Below are 18,335 nucleotides of genomic sequence, written 5' to 3'. Positions count from 1 at the left end.
TAGTTGGATAATACACAGTCTTGCAGGTCAGAGTTGTTCTGTATGCCACAGCCAGTCTGTTATAGACTAATATCGAAGCTTCTTATATGTTGTAATTAGGATTCAGTATAAGGACATAGAGTGTGGTGATCGCATTCTAAAAGATAGCTTTTAAGAAAATCCTTTTCAGGTGGTCGCATTGCGAGTGTTGTGGTGCATATTTGATTTAGGGGGAGGACAATTGAGCACGCATGTATGGCTAGTGCTTGCCGCCGGTGCTTATATTGCAATTGTATCAAAGGTAATATGGGACACAGAAGTGCTCACGATGACAACATCACTTCGATCTATCACTATCAAAACAACGCTAGCATTCCCTGTCATGATGGTACTTCTGCAAACCCAACAGGCAACAGCGAGCATATTATCCAAGGAACCACCAGACCACCAGTGATTATTAACGACGATAGTTTCTGCTTAGAAATGCGCAGCAGCAGATATCTCACAGCCACAAGATTTTTATGTTGAATCGCAGTGTCAAACCCAACACGCCACACATCACACACCATTGAACCAAATTTTACATGCAAGACACACTGCATCCGAGGAGACTGAATCTGCCAGACAGCACCTGTGCTGACTTGACCTGACTTCTGGAGCGACCTGTCCTGCTGACCTCACATGTGCATCAGTGCTGTCAGCTGGAGCCGACTGCTGTCTGGCTGCCGCTGCTGCTGGTGATCTTGAGTAGGGTGCGGATCTGCTCCCCACTCAGTGTCTCCTTGTCCAGGAGCTCCTTGGCCAGCTTGTGCAGGTCCTTCTCGTGCTGCATCAGAATGGTGCGCGCTCGCGAGTACGCATTCTTCACCAGCTCTTTCACCTGCGCCATCCCATATTCGTTGCATCACTACTTGTTTCAGCACAGCAGACAGGATGCCCCAGCAGCCCCACTGGTGTTGAATGGAAAGTAGCACCAACCTCAGCAATGCATGCCATCACGTACGAATGAGCACATGCATCTTGACAGTGTCCTTAGGTGATCTCTGGCTTGTCATGGGACGGACAAAGCCAGTTCATGAGCTGGCAGACAGCCCGAATTACAAGGGGTAGCAGATGCGCGCACCTCATGCTCGACAGCTGCGCGTGTCTCAGAAGACAGGCTGCGCCCGTTGTCCTCATAAGCGATTGAGGTGGGCCCCAGCACGGAGCTCATGCCGTACTTTGTCACCATGGCCCTTGCCAGCTTTGTCGCCTGTGCACAGATGTCACACATGTCAGAGCCAAAACCAATACTCTTGACTGCATGCTGAAAAAACAGGATACAGGTATGATCTCTGCGCTCACCACCCACAGCTGCTTCCCAGAGTCGTCTGAGGGTTTGCACTTTTGCATTGCAAAGATGCTGTTACACGTGGCAGAAGCAAAGGACCTGCATAACCTAGGAATATCCTGCCTGAGCATGTGCATCATGCGACAGTCAGCAGGGAACCCACCGCAAGTAGCACTAGAACCTGTCGAGCAAAACAGCAGATGACATTTCAAAGACGTGGCTTTGTCTCCAAGAGTGTAAGGCCGTTACCTGTTCAAGGTCGGAGGAGGCGCCGGTGGTGACGTCTGACTCGCCAAAGATGAGCTCCTCGGCGACGCGGCCGCCCATACACACATCCAGCTTGGCCAGCAGCTGACGCTTGCTCACGCTTGTCTCATCAGCCTCCTCCGGTAGCTGCATCACCATCCCCAGCGACATGCCTGCACCCATGCCAGCGCGACAATCAACCACCGCCAAAATACTGCTCATTCAAACTGCTGCACGCTGTGTCCGACAAAACCTGTTCGAGCGTGGAGCACAATTTCAGAGGAACAAGGAGCCCTGCGCATAGAAATCAAACATGTCTGTCAAGCTGCCTATATCACTGCCTTGCACTCTCTCTTGGTCTGATGTCACCAGCTGCATGCTGCATTCATGCAGAGCCCCATAGAGCGTGCAGCGCCATGCACAGACACCCAGCAAACAGAATGCCAGGGCAAGATTTCAGCAGTAGCAGCCCAAGGGCCATGCAGGTCAGAGAGGGTAAAAACTAGGGCAAGCAGCTTCACGTGGGCAGAAGGATGGGTAGGCATGCACCTCGGGGCACGATGGTGGCCTTGTGGACGGGATGGGCGCCCTCTGTCAGCATTGCCACAAGCGCGTGGCCGCCCTCGTGGTACGCCGTCAGCCGCCGGTTCTTCTCGCTGATCACCGCGCTCTTGCGCTCCGCGCCCATCACTATGCGGTCCTTCGCGTACTCCAGCGCCGCCATGTTAACCTGCGCACGCGCACATGCAATTCGTTAAATATCACTCAAATTGTAACTCAAATTCTAAGAAATCTGAAAGACATATGAATCCACAATTCGACCGAATGCGAAGTAGAGCAGGATGATGCATAGCACAGCAAATGATTTCACACAGCCCAGCTTGCTGAAGAGCAGGTCATGCGCACTGCAAGGGATCAAGGGGAAAGCAGAGGCACACCGCTAAGAGGCCGTCCCGCGCAGACTTGAGAGCTCCGATGTTTATGAGGTTGGCCAGATCAGCACCGCTGAAGCCGGGCGTCCCACGCGCAATGACCTGCTCACAGCACCATGCATTGAATCAGATCTAGAATAAATTTGACCCTCATTCAAAGTGAAAGCCTTATAAGCGCCAGGACAACATTCCAGAGTGCTTCTTGGGAGCATGCAAGATGTGCAAGGGATTCCAAGACATGTGCAAAAGCAGTGCCGCTCACCCTGAGGTCCACGTCTGTGGCGCGGGGCACGTTTCTGAAGTGGGACTCCAGGATCTGGCGGCGGCCCTCAACGTCCGGGTTGGGCACCGTGACGTGGCGGTCAAAACGGCCCGGCCGAATCAGCGCCTGATCAAGCGACTCCGGGAAGTTGGTCGCCGCCACCACAATCACCCCCTCGCTGGGCTTGAACCTGCATTCATGAATGCATGAAAATGAGTAAAACTAATCGGCACTGCTGGGCTTAATTTAAGGTGTAAAATAATGCCACTTTGCCAAACAAGGCCACTTTGCACTGACGAGTCCAAGATGAGCAGCATGGAAAGACAGCAACATGCATGCTATTCCCATGACGTTGAGCTGGCTGTCTGTAGCAGACTGAACAGTCCAGGTGATCTTGTAGTAACAAGTGATGAGCATGCTGACAGACACTGCCCAGCAGGTGCAAGTGGTGTTTCTGCCCATCTCTTGTCTCTCAATCCTTGAAAGATTGAGTGCCCCCAGACCTGACTTTGCATCTTGCCGTTCCTGCCGGGTGCTTTCATGTTTAGCAGGTCAAGCTGGCACTTCAAGGTCCAGTGGATTACATAAGACTGAAAATGGGAACGCACCCGTCAAGCTCCACCAGGAGCTGGTTGAGGGTCATCTTCATGTACTGCTGGTCCTTGGCGGAGCGCTGGCCGCCGATGGCGTCGATCTCATCGATGAACACGATGCAGGGAGAGTGCTTCTTCGCCGCGCTGAACAGCTCGCGCACGCGCCGCGCGCCGACGCCCACAAACATCTCCTCAAACTCGCTCCCCGAGCAGTAGAAGAACGGCACGCCCGCCTCGCCAGCAATCGCGCGTGCTGCATGTCGCGCCACAGGCCACGTCAGCCATAATTGAACCACCAAATCTTGCATGTCATTATGCATGCTTATCTATCGTATTCCTCTGGTCAAAGTATTCACACGACCTCTAGATGGGCACCCTTCTACAGCGTGCCAGTCTGCTTATGCCAGGTTCACTGTGGATGATGACACTGCTGTAATACAGAAACAAGCAGAGATGTGAACAACAAAGCGCTGGTGAGCACAGGGGGCCTCACCGAGCATCGTCTTGCCGGTGCCGGGCGGCCCGACGAGCAGCACGCCCTTGGGCAGCTTGCCTCCCAGCGAGGTGAATTTGTGGGGATCCCTCAGGTAGTGCACCACCTCCTCCAGCTCCGCCTGCACCCAACCCATTCATCTCACAATCAGATCACTCCACCCCATGACATGCATTAACTCACCGTGAGGCCAGCAGTTGCATTATGCTGGGTATCTTGCTCATTTGCAATGTTTTGCCAGGGGCGTTGTGAGCATTGCAGTGACCATGAGCATGCTTTTGTTGTGGGGATTGCTGTCAGGGGCTGCCATGGGATCGGCCATGATGTGATGTGAAGAAGTCAATGGAAAGTCCATGATGCATTTTCAAAGTTAACATGACAGCCATTCAACCACTGTTATGCGTCTGCATCTTAGCGGTCATGGAGACTCTGATTCTGGGCGCGCAATATCCAAGATGTGAGAAAACGGTAAACAGTCTATCACAGAGTACAGGCATGGGGCTGGGCCGTGCCTTGGCCTCGTCGACGCCCTTGACGTCGGCGAATTTGGTCTTGGTCTCGAGCTGGGGCCGCATGTCCGGGTTGTTGAGGATGCCTTTGGTCAGGCCGCGCTCCTCCACCAGGGCCCCCACGCCGCTCAGCACCAGGAACGCCACCGCCAGCGTCCGCAGCGTGCGCCACAGCTGCGCCCGGAACGTCGGCTCCGCCTGCGCGTCATTTTTGCTTTGACCCTCAGCGTGCCCTCCCATTGGATATGCTTCCTGCAAGGTGCTCAACTTGACGTCTGAGCTTTGCTTTGGCAACTACACCATGCCAGCTGACAGCCTGCTGTGTCACCTGCCCTATGACCTACCCATATGATCACAAAGGGCCACCTGCCTGCTGGATCAGATGCTGTGACCTGTCCCACCAAGGCATTTGAGGACTCTCTTACGTCAGCAGCCCGACCTCCTGTTTAAATAGTACCTATGGGTCGCTGTTCAAGACAGCCCACACCAAAAAGCAGGAGGAGAAGCTCCTCGATGGAATAGAGTCCTGCAGTATCCTTGAATGTACCCAGGGAAAGATTCGCGGACAAGGAAGTGGGTGGGAAAGAGTTGCGAGGGGCACCTGCATCATGTACACAGGGTTCTTGACGCTGCCCAGTTCCCCCTGCACGCTGGCCGCCCCAGCTCTGGTAATCAGCCCAGCAGCGCCCACCTGGCCTCCGCCTGCCGCACCGTACAACGGCGCATCTCCGGCTCGCATCCGCGCTGAGTCATTGCCTGCCTGCGCCCCCCTCTGCAGCCATTTGTCCACCACTCAGTCTCTCAGTACTCTGCTCTGCCTAGTATCTGCTACCTCCTACACAGTCTCAGCCAGGGTGGATGAACATTCTAGTTATGAAGAGGTGCAAAAGAAACTAAAAATTAATCACCTGCAGGGTGCGTATGAGAGAGGAGGTGTCGAGGCGGTCAACAGCTACCAGAGCCTTGACATACTCTCCCAAAGTTGCCTCATTGCTGGCAGCCTGGCCGCTCTCAAAGATGCGCACGACAGCCTCAGAGTCTCCTCGCCTATTGAGCTCCCTCAAATAAGAAGCCTGGGAAGAGAAGCAGGCTCCTGTTCAGTTGCCTCAGTGAAAGCATGTTCCCCAAGTCACTGCTGTAGACCACCTTCCCCGTCCCTCGTGAAGGGGACTGCACCTCCACATTAAGGCAATGACTCTCAACTGATGTGAAAAGAGCTCTCTGAAGGAGAACGCAATCCATACCTGTGAGGTCGAGTCTCCTGGCAGCTCTTTCTGGAATGAGGTGAAGGGGCGCCTGTGTAAACTTGTTAGCCGAGAATACAAGTCTTTGGTTGAGACACTGTTCGCTTTATCCACTTGATGCAAGTACTGCTTGGCAACGTTTGCAAACACCTGCAGGCACACGTTTTGTGCAAATCAGCAACACACAGCTGCTAGGTATGCTCTTAAAGGAGCACCGCCCCTGCGATGATGGTGAGAATCGAGCATTGTTGCGATCAATCCAGCACAAAGCTAACGGGCATCGTACAGCGCATCCTACGAGTCTCCCAGAGCAAGGATGTGTTGTGCTCACCTGCCGCAACAGTAGACTATGATGCTGCCGTAGGCCTGCCATACGTCAGCAATACGGAGACAACAATCCCAATGCAACAATACCAATGTGCGGGCGAGAGTGTGCAAGGCCTGTGCTGGGCAAGACCTTGAAGGCTCCTGAAGTCAGGGGCCACGTCATGTGTACGTAAATTAGTAAGCGTGAGCCAATGTTTTAACTTGGAGAAAGGGTGCCCTTTCTGGTGTGTAGTGCAGATGCATTCAATTGTGTATTTGGGTGTCAAGGAGGCTGCATGCGTGATGTTTTCCTCTCCAGTGGAGAACTTCCACACGCTCAGGACCGCGGGCCACAATTAAGGAGTTTTCCGAAGGACAGTTGTTTGAGTGAAAAGTGCAACTTGCATCTTGAAGACTGCAGAAGAGGAGATAGGAGATGCTGTTTGCATGCAACTACTTTGATGCATGCCATGTTCAATCCTGCTGTGCAAACTTTATCTGATGATTCTGAACATGAGCCACTTCACACTGAACTGATCTTACACGCCCAACATATTTAGTGCTACTAGTACACATATCAAAGGTACGGATGCCAGCCCTCCTGCTAATGGTCAAATCACCGCTGTCTCAATCACAGAGCATGCACATCAGTGGTCAAGCAGTGCTTGCACATGATGCTGGCATGCGTCTGAATTTGCAGTCGACGACAGTGACCGTCTACAACAATGGCAGCGCAGCCGTGCCGAGCCTGTCAGTGAGCGCCAGGTGTGCGCGCACGAGATTGGACAGGTACATGATCAGCAGGGAGTCCTGCGCGGTGTCTGTGAGCATGGTCTCGAACTCCTCTGCTCCGAAGCGCGGGATGCCTGTCACTGTGTCCGCCAGGAACCTGCCCAGTGTGATGTCTGCTGGCTTCTTCCCCGTCTGCACACAAACATCCTGGCATCAGTGATACCAAACATGGCAAGAAGTAAGTGCAAAGAGAGCAATACTTTCCGAGCAGCAAAAGCGGAAGCAACAGCAGAGAATGGATGCCACATAGGAAAGCTGCAGAGGTGCGCACCACCACATCATCCACATATGCATGCGCCTGCTCCAAGCACTCATGTAGCCGCTTGATGGTTGTCTGCAGGCCGTCCAGGTCAGTGGGCAGCTTCTCCACCACGTCCTTCTTCATCAAAGGCACTGCAGACACAGAACACGATACACTTCTAAAATTTCGGATGCAGGCAATGAAAGATGCCGATTTTGTGCACCGCAAATTACGGTCAAAACTTGAAGAAACAGAGGTGCTGTCTCACCTCCCACGCTCTCCACCTCTGCAGTTTTCACCTCCACATCAACCTGCTGGAACTTCCTAGCCAGTACCCTGTCTCCCAAGGATACTTTTCGGGCCACGTATGCTGCAATGGTCAGCTCGCCTGACTCCATGGCTGTGTCCACCGTCAGGTGCACCTGTCACAACAAGCCAGCTGTTCTTAAGTCTCTGTTGCTCCCAGGATCATGTAGACCAAGAACCTTCAGGAGCAAAAAGCATACGCACCGCATTGGCGCACTCAGACGCATAGAAGTCCTGTATCAAGGCATCTGGGCCCGTCACTGCGCTGCCTGTCGCATACCTGCCAAGCAATATGTTCATGTGAGTATCTCTTGAAATAGAATTCCATAAGTTGAAGCACAAAGAATGCGGAACTGACTTCAATCAAATACTCACCAGCCTACGATCTGCTCCTTGGCATTGACCTTATGATGCAAGTCATAAAGCGTCCTGTGGTGTGTGATGTCCACTGAAACCTGCAGAGAAGATGGTCGACCTCATCAACAAAGGCAAGATCACTTCGATCAATCAGCAGTTCACAGCTTAATCAGCGGACTGGCCTCATCCCTGATTTTATTTTCAGCCAGATTGAGAGAATGGAATCTGAAAGTAACAGGAGCGCGGTCCGATAGGTTCCTCAGAACCGTTGATGTACTTGCCTGGTCGTTGCTCTCGTTGTGAGGCACGGCGTAGCAATTCTGCACATGCACCACTCCATCCACAACCTTTCCAAGCAATGTGCCGATCACTCTCTGTTGGTGCTCACTTCTTCTGATGTATGCATCGCATATGTTCAGGAGCACAAGTGGCTGCAGCTTCACAGAAATCCCCGCAGGACTGTTCGACAAATTGAGGGGCAACATGGTGCCAAATTACATGTAAGGCACTATGAGCACTTCACTCAGCTTCTCAATGCACAAGGCAAATGGAGATTTCGTTGGCCCCAATTCCACAGACACGCACAGACCGCCGCAAAGCACTTTACGGTTGGCGAATACGGTCCTTCGGCCATGTGATCACCGTAAATACGGCACCTCATCCTCCACCTCGAGACGCCGTGGGTTTGGTTGTTCCAGAGAAACTGGGATTTGGAAGGAAGAGAACCAAGATTGCAGCCATGTCTCACGCCCTAGTGGGTTCCATGTCTACTCTATCCATCTCAGGTTCTTGCAGATTGCACAGCAGCCGTGGAACTCCTAGCTTTGGATTCTCCAACACACTGCGTGGTCAGGCGTTGCATATCAAAGGTACAGTTTTCTTCCTATTGAACTGATATTTCATTGAGATGCTTTTTAGCAGGAGGATCCTTTACCACTGGATCATTCGTTTTATGTATCTTGACTTCTTGTTCCAAGATCTACTGACGTGCTTGTTTTCCAAATGCACCGCAGCCACAAGCAGATCGACACCGATTAGCAGGTCATCATTGGTTGTGGAGGCCAAGCAGAACGCGAAACAGAGGGAGAGGTTGTCAGAGGCACAGCGTGTTTACAATAAGGCCAGAAAGTCTGCTGTTGCTACTCGCATCAAGAAGGTGACAATTCAGTGTCACGATCAATCTAAGATTGTTCTTACAATATCACTAGCTGCTTTGAGCAGTTCTGTGCACCAAGCAGGCACTTTTCGTGCCATGGGAGTCAGACAGTAGTGCTTCTGGCTAGCGTGACAGGTTAGGTGACAGGTCTTATTAGGTGGAATGCTAAGCTGGTCCTGATGATGTCGTTGGCAGGTGTTCAAGGCTATCGCAGAATTCAACGGCAAGCTTGAGAGTGAGGACGCCCTGAAGCCAGTGGAGAAATTGATATCAGAGGCATACCAGGAAATCGACAAGGCAGTGTGCAGAGGCGTGCTCCACATTAACACAGGCGCTCGCCGCAAGTCGAGGCTCGCGAATGCAAAGAAGAAGCTGCTGGTCACTGCTGGACTCTACAGCGGGAGCGCATGAACCCTTGTTGAATTTCAGTGCGGCTGCTTTCCAGAGCATTGGACCCAGCAGAGCTACAATGACTGTACAATGCTACTCTGCATCAATCTTGTGAGAGGCAATAAATGGGGTGATATACCTCACAGTATAATTGACCTTGTGTACGGTAGTCTGCGGGTGGCCAGGTCTTACAGAGGCAGGACCAAAGGACGTCTGTACTACAGTAGGACCAGAACGTGGTCAAATGAACAAGTGTAGAGCTGACAATTCCTACTCGAGCTTTTCTAGCACTTCCAATGTCTGCTGTGCAATGCTGAGCTCTTCATCTGTTGGAATCACAAGCACCTTCATTTCTGACTCGCTACTCTGGATTTCGCCCTTCTTGCCCCTCACAGTCGCCTCATTGCGGGCTGCGTCCACACCAATGCCAAATTTCTGCATGGAACAACAAGGAGTCAGCATCATGCAATTCCCCTATTAGTGATTCACTAAATTTCAACATGAAAGATGCACAATTCCTGGATCTCTTTCTGGGATGTGTAGGATGTGTGTTTCCTCATAAGCAACGTAAAATATAATTTTGCATACAACCTGCAATCCCTCAAGGGCTCGGCCTCGGAGCACTGCACTATTCTCGCCCATCCCTGCTGAGAAAATGATGGCATCCACATCGCCCTGCAGATGAATAAGATATGCACCGATGTACCTCCTCAAGCGGTGCAGGTACACCTGCGCAGACAGAGTCATGGCCAGCTCAGGTAGACTGTCTCGACAGGCCCAGCGCGGTGCTTCTCCTGCCATATGGTTGACAATTAATGCAGGCACAAAGAATCTCAATGTAGTAGATGATGGTAGATATGTCAGGCATTTTCAAATTGAAAAGTGATCAGTCCTGACAGAGTCCTGACACTGTCCTCACCTCAATGGCCAGCTTTGCACGCTCATTGCCTGCATCAGCCTCCTCTAGCACGGCCCGGACGTCAGCCTTCCCACAGAGGCCCAGAAAGCCGCTCTTCTTGTTCAACATCGTGTCGGCCTCTCGCGTACTCATGCCGCACTTGTCCATGAGGTACAGAAGCACTGCTGGATCCACATCACCGCTGCGTGTTCCCATGACCAGCCTGTTCCCCAATATCATGGCATCTTAAATACTATCATGACTCAAGTACCGCACAAACATCTTGCAGGTCCAGCACATCCAAACATGCATCAAACACAGATATGCCAGCAGTCATGCACATGGTTGATTGGATGTTGTTTAGGTCATTTAGCGACTGACCCTTCCAGAGGTGTGAGGCCCATGCTCGTGTCGACACTCTTTCCACCCCTGATAGCTGTGACACTGGCGCCCGCCCCCAGATGAGCCACAATCAGATTGAGCTCTGATACATCTTTACCCAGCATTCCGGATGCCTGCATCAACAAATGTGAATCTGTGAGAGCTTGGCAAAAGACCTGTGGGTCCAGACTCTGCACAGGTTGAAAGAGTGCGAGTGTACATGAGACATGGTGGTGGAAGTTTATCATACCTGATTGACAAGGTATCTGACTGAGGTCCCATGAAAGCCGTACTTCCTGACATGCAGCTTCTCCAAGTACTCATATGGGAGCGCATACACATATGCAGATGCCGGCATTGATTGATGGAATGCCGTGTCGAACACTGCAACCTGCATGCATGGCACAGGCTTTCGGGCCTGTTCTCCCATGCAGGGCCGCATGACAAGCAGAAACACTTGGACATCACACATGGCATGCATGCACCTGTGGACATCCGGGGAAGACCGCGCTTGCCGCCACAATCCCTTGCAAGTTGGCAGGATTATGGAGTGGCGCTAGTTCAGCTGCATCCTTGATGATCCGCATGACCTCCTCATCTACCAGCACAGGCTCTGAGATGTTCTTGCCATGGACCACTCTGTGCCCCATCGCTTCCACTTCGTCCTTTATATTGTTGGAGTATTGCTGCCGTAGGTAATCGAGGACATAGTCAAGGGCTGCAGTGTGATCTGGAAGCGGTTCCTGTGGGGTGAGCAAGACAGCCATATTTGTGTGTATACCAAGGGGACAGGCTATCCACTCTCGACAAGTATGTCACTTGGAATGATAGAAGATTGCAGTCGAAGTTTGAAGGCTGCCTTATGCCATTCAGGGTCATGCACTGTGCTCATCAGATCCAGTGGCATGTGCACACTCTTTGGTTGATTACCTTACCTGGAATACCTGTTTCCCTGGATTGCTTGCATCCTTTTCATTTGTTGCCACTAGACGAGAGTGTTCCGTGTCTCCGATTCTCTCAACAAGACCAGTGACTACAGCTGAGAGCTTGTCTGCAGCTCTGTTAAAGAGCTTGAACTTAAGGGACGACGATCCTGAATTGACAACCAATAGACTGGAACCCATGCCACTTTTCAAGATCGTGATCACATTAGTTTGGTATTCTTGTGAATCGATCGCAAGAGCCCTAAAAATATACTGGGCTCCTTCGTCTGTTGACATATCTCCCTTGCATGGTCCGATACTGGCATGCACCTTGGAAGACTGCAGAGCAAACAGACTTGTTAGGTAAAGTCCACTCATCATCTTCAACACTGGAAATTTGCTGCTGCTTCGACGTAAAGGTCCAGAACGGATCGCATGTCAGGAAGGGATCTAGATGCCGTGTGAGTTTGTGCTGTAGATGCCCGACGAGCGGTCATGTAAAGTAGCAATTAACATTTTTAATTTATGTGTAGATCCTCGGCGATGTAAGGTCCTCATCACCCTTGCTTCCCTGGTACTATACTATACTTGGACATTCTCTGAGGTGTAGCCTTCACAGAATGTAGGGTTCTCTGCACGGAGATCCCTCAGATTTTCGAACCGTACTCTGATATCAGAAAGATTGAAGGTAATTGCAAGGTCCTGCTGTAGCAGGTTGTTGTCCTTCGCACACACTGTAAGGCATGTTAGTACCCACGTCTGCTTTGCTCGCTAGTTTCGGAATGATCAGGCCTTGATGGAATGCGTGCAGTGACGTGGCATCTCCTACTGGAGGGCTGAAGTGCGCTCAGGCAAACCTGTTGTGACATGGAGAGTGCCAGTGCTCCCAGACTTGCACAACAGTCGAAGGTAGCAGTCATCCTTCGTGGAATAGCAGGTGTGCCAGAGCCCACTATCATGTAGTGCAAGCTCATGCCTGCTCTCCAAGGACTGCCCGCGTCCAGATTAACATCTTAGAATACATCAGAGAGCCGGTCTCCATGTTCTTTGCAGGTTCTGGGAAGAGCACAGAAGCAAAGAGGATTGTGGATCTTGCGCAAGGCGAAGGCCTAGTTGCAAAGGTGCATGCCACGAACGACCAGTGGTGGGCGAGAGTGGATCAGCCTCCCAAATGCAAATGCGGGGTTCAGGTGAGCAGGACATGGTGTAATGGTTTTGTTGATATGCAGGAGGTTGCAATGCTTGGCATTCTGAATACTGATGATGATCGCATGCTATGCAGATGGTCGAGAAGGATGCTCTCAATAGTCTGTATACCTGCCAGCATGGAGAGGCAGGGTGTGTCCGCCCTGCCAAAACACACCTTTCCACTGATGCTTCCCTGCAAGTTCATGCTTGTCTATGTGAGTACATTCTGACATGTCTTTGCACAGGTGTGGCTTGGTAGGCAGGGCTGTGGAAGACACTGATGGATGCATGTTCCTACATATTCCCACAATGCAGCTGGAAGCTGAGCTGGCAAACTTGTCTGCCTTCATGAAGGCATGAGCACTGCTGCACATGCGTTTCTTATTCTTTGATTGCATGACTGCTATTTTACCGTAGACTTGCCATTGCATGTGGTGTCGTCCTATGTGAGCTGCATCAAAATTCTATGATTCCTGCCTGCAGGACCTAGAGAGCGGATGCGACGTGGTCATTGCTGAAAACACCTTTCTCAACAATCTTGAGCTTTATTCGTACGCATGTGCTGCAAAGCTTGCAGGATATATCACCTACGTGGTAAGAGATCAGGATGCACTCTTGCTGGTCATTGAAAATTTTCTGCACTTTCTAGCATGTTGGACCGTGCAAGCAGGCCTGGGAAGGTTTAGTTTCAAGTACAACTCAGGACTTGCATGATTATATATACTGTATTGCCCTCCCGTCCGCGCTGATCTGGTTGATTTCTCAGCCCTCTCATGTGATCTGCAGGTCGATATGCAAGGTGTGGATGCGGATACTGCAGCTGCTAACTCCCAGCGGGTCAAGCATGTGTACAGCCTGCAGGAGAGCAACAGGGAGGTGATTGAGCGCCAGATATCAGAATGGCGACCCGTGGATCCAGCGGCCTTGCCAAAGCAGTGCAGGGTCATCCAGTGCCCCTACGGCAAGAGCAAGGCACACATTGTGCTGGCGCACATCTTCTCTTCAGAGGCATTCCAGAGCCACCCTGCGGCAGCTGAGCCCGTGCAATCCAACAGCCACATTGGTCAGGGAAGCAGCGCCCAGACGCCCGCTCTGGACCTGATGCTGCAGCCTGGCAGTGCCAATCCCTCCCCAGATGGCAGAGCATCTTCTGCTGTCATGCCAGATCGGATGCCTATGGCAGCCTGGATGGCACCCCTTGCATCCTCAGGGCAGCCAGGGCAGCCGCAGGACAGGTGCAACCATGATATGGGCTGTCAAGCAGAGGCCTGCGCTCAGGCAGGAGAGGTCAGGAGCCCAGAAGAGGTCAGCAGCCCAGGAGTAGCATCGCACGATGCCATCGCGCAAGAACCCGAGCCCGCGCAGCGCCGACAAGCCGGCCAGCTGTCAGCAGGAGGGGGCGCAGCGGAGAAGCAGTCTGGAACAGACGGTGAAGCTCCGCCTGACGCTCCTTCCAGCAGTGCTCGATTGCAGCCAAGCCGGCGCAATCCGCGGCTGAGGCCACGCAGGGAAGCAGCGGCTGCCGGGCCGAGCAGACCAGCAGCAGCGCCTGATGATGAGGTGGTCTGCCTGATCAGTGACAGCGAGGATGAGCAGCCGCCTGTGGCCGGGCCATCCGGCACATCGCTACCCGCGGGGCGAGCGCCCATGAAGGAGGACCCCTCCTCGGCGCCGGTGGGTCCAGTCACCCCTCCACAGCGGCTCGCCAAGGCGCTCCCACCTGCATGCAGGGCTGACAGCGCTGACGCTGCAAGTCCCTCGCAGGGTGAGGCGGCCCCGGCCGGCCCCGCCACCAATACTGCGGCCCCGGCCGCGCCGCCTGCTCCCTGCAGAAAGCCGCGCAGCGCCAGGAGGGCCGCTGGAGCTCTGGCTGCCGTTGTGCCCTTGGGATTCCCGGGGACAGAGGCTGTGGATCTTCCTGAGGTAAGGCAGAAGAAGGCCAGGAAGCGGCGGCGGCTGGCAGAGGGCGCGCTTCAAACCGGCGCTGACGCGCTCACACAGGCTGCTGAGCCCAGGGATAGGGACGGGGCTGTGGCCGAGGCGCAGCCGGCTATGCAGCCCCGGCGCAGCAGGCAGCAGCAGCTAGCCTTCCCCGTGCATAAGCAGGCCAGGCAGGGCAGTGCGCCAGAGAAAGCAGCACCTGGTCGAAGCGCTGGCCAGCAGTCAGGAGCGGCTGTGGAGGCCGCTTCTGAGCGTTCAGATGCAAGGGGCCTCAGAACACGGGGGCTTCTGGAAGCGGAGGTAGCACCTGTCGACGAGCACGTAACAGGTGACCAACACGTTCGGCTCTTTGCTCTTGCAGCTTCTTCTCAAAGCGCCTTGGTTAGAGCAGCCCAGAATTGCTCTGTCAATGCTTTTCCTATGGCTCACGTTCCATGGTGGACTCTTGTTCAGTTCTTGACAAGAACTTATTTCTTGCTTGGGATGCATTGCTTCATACTACTGTGCCCTGATAATGACCCCAGATTATAAACCATTGCATGTGCTGGACATGTTGCTGTGGGTTGCTGATCAAGAGAGGCTGTCTTTCAGGGCCGTCGGGAGACATAGAGCGATGCCATGCCAGTGTTGCTGAACGGGGCGAGTCTGTTTCTGAACCAGCAGAATCTCCTGGACTGGAGCAGAATGCCAGTGCAGCTGACTTCTACATGAAGCATCGTGGCAGTCCAGTGACAGCAGATCAGAAGGGGAAGGCCCCGATTACGCAGGGTGTCAAGAGAAGGGAGAAGTGGTGGGATGATTCGGAGGACGAGGAAATGTGTGAGCTGATGGATGATCTGTCAGGGGCCGGCATCAGGAGCAGATTTGATGAGCAGAAGGTGTCGCTCCCAGATTTTGAATGAGCCGCCCCAGAATTGAACACATTATGACCGAAGTGACAGCCTTGAGCTCTTCTGTGGAACGCTTACCTTGAAGAATGTCCGGGGGTGCCGTTCTGTTCTGGGTGATTATGGATGTAACATTTAGCACAACTTTCAGGTTTGTTGTTATAGCAAAAATGACGTGTAATTGACAAAGCCTGCAACTGCTGAGCAGCAAGTGACAATCAAGGGCAACTGGGATTAAAAGGACGGCACAGGACACATGTAACAGGATCTTGGCTCACTGCAATTTTTTAAATGCAGTCCAGTATTTCACGACTGCTGACCTTCCATACAGATCTGCCTTGTCTCCTGCTCGCAGGCAGGAATTATTGATGGAACCCAAATACCAATGCGTCACAACCTCCAATTGTCTTCAAGTCATGTGCAAGTCCTCTACCATACTCATTGCTTTGTGTAGCCATAGCTGCATTACTAGCTGGACCTGACTATCTGGTTTGCTCTTCTCAGAATCGCTATATCGGGAACTTGCATGTTGGGATTGTCACATGCTCTTGCCACTGAAGCCCTAGCTTGCTGCTGCAGTATGCCAGCGCATTCGAAAAGGAACTTAAGAAACTGGATCATGGCAGACGAATGCACACAGATAAACAAAATGCAGCTGCTAAAACCATTGTATCGTCCATTGAAGCACCAAACTTGCAGACCTCGAAGCAGAGTAAAAGTAGACATTGTACTGCAATATTTCACCCAATTGCATGAGTCTCTCCAGTATTCAATGGATCTTACTTAACACCACAAGAAGTAATTATTAATCGGTGTGAGACAAGAGCCACAGCCATCCCTGTGCCATTAATCTTTGAAGAACAATTTAGTGTCACAGTTTCTGTAGAAATGCTGAAGAGGAGGAAAATCTGGTCTGGTCACCCCAGGAAGGGCGCCCCACACTTGCACTGTCTTCTGTTGCCCATGCACACTCCATCAAACTCGGGGTTCCTCTTTGCAAAAGACGGCTGCACCTCCGCAGCCAAGATCGTCTCCTGTCGCACACCACACAAAGCAGCTTTAAATCTTCTCTTGTCAGCATGGCTTGCCACTCAACATCTGCCCATTGTTGGGCCAATCAGCAACCCTCACTCTTTTGCTCAAGACACATTGAGAGACACTGAGATCAATTCAATCGGCTAATCAATTCACCACACTCCTGTGCTCAGAACGCATTGAGACACCAAGGTCCAAGTGTATCAAAAGCTGTAACGAATTCTTGCATTTCTGGCCCCTGCAGGCTCACACAGCCATGCCCTACTGGGCAGGCACATTGATCAAATGGTATTCTTTCTAGATGCCATTCATGAGCACAAAGTTCAGGAACTGACCTGGGCCTTCTCCCAGGCCTTGGGGTCTGGGTCTGCCTTGAGAGTGTTGTACAGGTTGAACAGCCGGATGGACTTGACTGCATCGCCCACTGCATCGTGGGATGCATTCTGCGTGTCCCATCCTAGTAGCACCTTGGCCAAATGGTCCTGCCCATACACGCTCCAGGTCTTGTACTTGCTGTTCCAGACCCGGTACACTCCTGTCAGGTCCACCAGAGACTGCAAGCAGGCACACGTCAGATTGTTTGAGAGCACTGAGTTAGTATTATCGATACAATTTAGGGGCCTGTCGGGAGCCGCCTGAGGCTCATTGATCTGATGGGCAGCCTTAGCTTGTCCAACTTCATATCATAAACTATTCATGTGTTTGCACTCTGTCAAGGATTTGGCAGCTGCCAATGACTGGAGCACGAAAATGTGACAGGCACAAGTGTTGCACAGCAGCCGCAATACTAAAAGTTAGTCAGAATGTTTGAGTGCAGCAATGTTTGTTAAACTCAGGCACATAAACGACTGGGCACCTGGTAGTCCTGGCCTTCCTTGAGTTGAAGCCAGTCGACATCCTTGCCAATGTTCTGCCCAACAAGAATGCTCTGACGAGGGAGGTACTGACGCAGAATCCTCACAGCCTCTTCCAGAGGCACTCCCTGCTCTTCTAGAAGTTCTCTGGTCAGCCTGCCAAGCAGGATGTAAAGATAGTCGATAAACGAGCTCATCAAACAGGCCAAGAATAAAAATTACAGGCACCTTTCGAAAGGCAGAATGTGGGTACTAGGGAAATCACCCTGTGAGAGGGGTCAGGTATGAAACGACTGGCTGCTGCGGCCTGACGTAAAGATTCAATATGACCTGCTCATATTGATCCTGTAGGCAGACAATGAAAGTCAGCGTAAAGGTCTTCCTGCACCTCGGCCACGAGTGGTGTCTCACATGCACAGACTTGATAGCTGAGGTATTGATTGCCATAAATACATGTCATGGCGCTTTGATAAATATTGTGGCTGTGTCGCTGGATGCTTTAGGAGTCTTGGAAGGAAAACAAGCAGGCGCCTTACCACAAGACTGATCTGGGCAACAGCTCGTGCGTTGTGATCTCTTCCGGTGGCTACACATTCCACATCTACACTGTAGTGCGTGGCTGGAGGAACTGATTGCTGATTTACATACATGCCACTTCCATTCTGCATCATCTCAACGCTTCCCAAACTGTTGATCAAGATCGGATTTGCAACTTGCCCCTTACTTTTTCGATGCTGGTGACGAACTTTCTAAGACTTTCCACTCACACGAGTACTCTCAGGTGACAAATAGAACCTTGTATCCGAATCTGTAATCAGGAGACTCGGCCCACGAATGTTTGATGGCTGTCTTGGTTTTGCCAGGCAAAAATCATGCCTGGTGCTGAAAACAGGCGAAATAAACCATGCAATTCGCCACACGATGTTGCGCCAGTTTTTGCTTCCTCAACATTGGACCTGGTCGTTGAGAGAATATGGAGCCTCTGATCATCTTCGAGCAGAATCAAATGATCAACGATGATGTAATGCTGTCTATATAAGGCCAAATCTGAAGGCTGGTGTCGACTGGCGCAGTCTGTGCGCATTGGCACAC

The 18,335-nt window shown here is 52.0% G+C and overlaps 5 protein-coding genes across 5 annotated transcripts; 1 reads left to right on the top strand and 4 right to left on the bottom strand.

Moving 5' to 3' along the window:
* Positions 1-265: 265 nt before the first annotated feature.
* On the bottom strand, positions 266-6,011 carry COCSUDRAFT_52790 (ATP-dependent metallopeptidase Hfl). The gene is made up of 13 exons (XM_005649683.1): positions 5,920-6,011; positions 5,589-5,738; positions 5,253-5,417; positions 4,946-5,116; positions 4,348-4,542; positions 3,836-3,956; positions 3,358-3,595; positions 2,750-2,939; positions 2,494-2,589; positions 2,105-2,285; positions 1,559-1,728; positions 1,103-1,231; positions 266-859 (listed from the first exon to the last, which is right to left on the bottom strand). The coding sequence occupies exons 1-13, from the start codon at positions 5,959-5,961 to the stop codon at positions 677-679; spliced, it is 2,031 nt and encodes a 676-aa protein (XP_005649740.1). The 5' UTR covers positions 5,962-6,011; the 3' UTR covers positions 266-676.
* A 600-nt stretch (positions 6,012-6,611) lies between these two features.
* COCSUDRAFT_35682 (Mov34-domain-containing protein) lies at positions 6,612-8,075 on the bottom strand (the record flags this gene model as incomplete). Its single annotated transcript, XM_005649682.1, has 6 exons — positions 6,612-6,818; positions 6,958-7,079; positions 7,196-7,349; positions 7,438-7,513; positions 7,609-7,688; positions 7,872-8,075. 6 exons carry the CDS (start codon positions 8,073-8,075, stop codon positions 6,612-6,614), a joined length of 843 nt encoding a protein of 280 aa, XP_005649739.1.
* A 224-nt stretch (positions 8,076-8,299) lies between these two features.
* COCSUDRAFT_27864 (acetate kinase) lies at positions 8,300-11,556 on the bottom strand. Its single transcript, XM_005649681.1, has 9 exons — positions 11,351-11,556; positions 10,901-11,158; positions 10,666-10,806; positions 10,416-10,549; positions 10,056-10,257; positions 9,728-9,865; positions 8,942-9,571; positions 8,604-8,746; positions 8,300-8,459 (listed from the first exon to the last, which is right to left on the bottom strand). The coding sequence occupies exons 1-7, from the start codon at positions 11,537-11,539 to the stop codon at positions 9,407-9,409; spliced, it is 1,227 nt and encodes a 408-aa protein (XP_005649738.1). The 5' UTR covers positions 11,540-11,556; the 3' UTR covers positions 8,300-8,459; positions 8,604-8,746; positions 8,942-9,406.
* A 1,762-nt stretch (positions 11,557-13,318) lies between these two features.
* Positions 13,319-15,369, top strand: COCSUDRAFT_40518 (hypothetical protein; the record flags this gene model as incomplete). Its single annotated transcript, XM_005649680.1, has 2 exons — positions 13,319-14,788; positions 15,235-15,369. 2 exons carry the CDS (start codon positions 13,319-13,321, stop codon positions 15,367-15,369), a joined length of 1,605 nt encoding a protein of 534 aa, XP_005649737.1.
* Positions 15,370-15,626: 257 nt separating this feature from the next.
* Positions 15,627-17,893, bottom strand: COCSUDRAFT_27861 (hypothetical protein; the record flags this gene model as incomplete). Its single annotated transcript, XM_005649679.1, has 5 exons — positions 15,627-16,388; positions 16,725-16,943; positions 17,246-17,399; positions 17,509-17,588; positions 17,780-17,893. The coding sequence occupies 5 exons, from the start codon at positions 17,891-17,893 to the stop codon at positions 16,272-16,274; spliced, it is 684 nt and encodes a 227-aa protein (XP_005649736.1). The 3' UTR covers positions 15,627-16,271.
* Positions 17,894-18,335: the final 442 nt, after the last annotated feature.

The sequence above is a fragment of the Coccomyxa subellipsoidea genome, assembly GCF_000258705.1.
Source record: "Coccomyxa subellipsoidea C-169, whole genome shotgun sequence".
NCBI classification, from domain to species: domain Eukaryota; kingdom Viridiplantae; phylum Chlorophyta; class Trebouxiophyceae; family Coccomyxaceae; genus Coccomyxa; species Coccomyxa subellipsoidea.
This window is presented reverse-complemented; position numbering and strand designations above follow the sequence as displayed.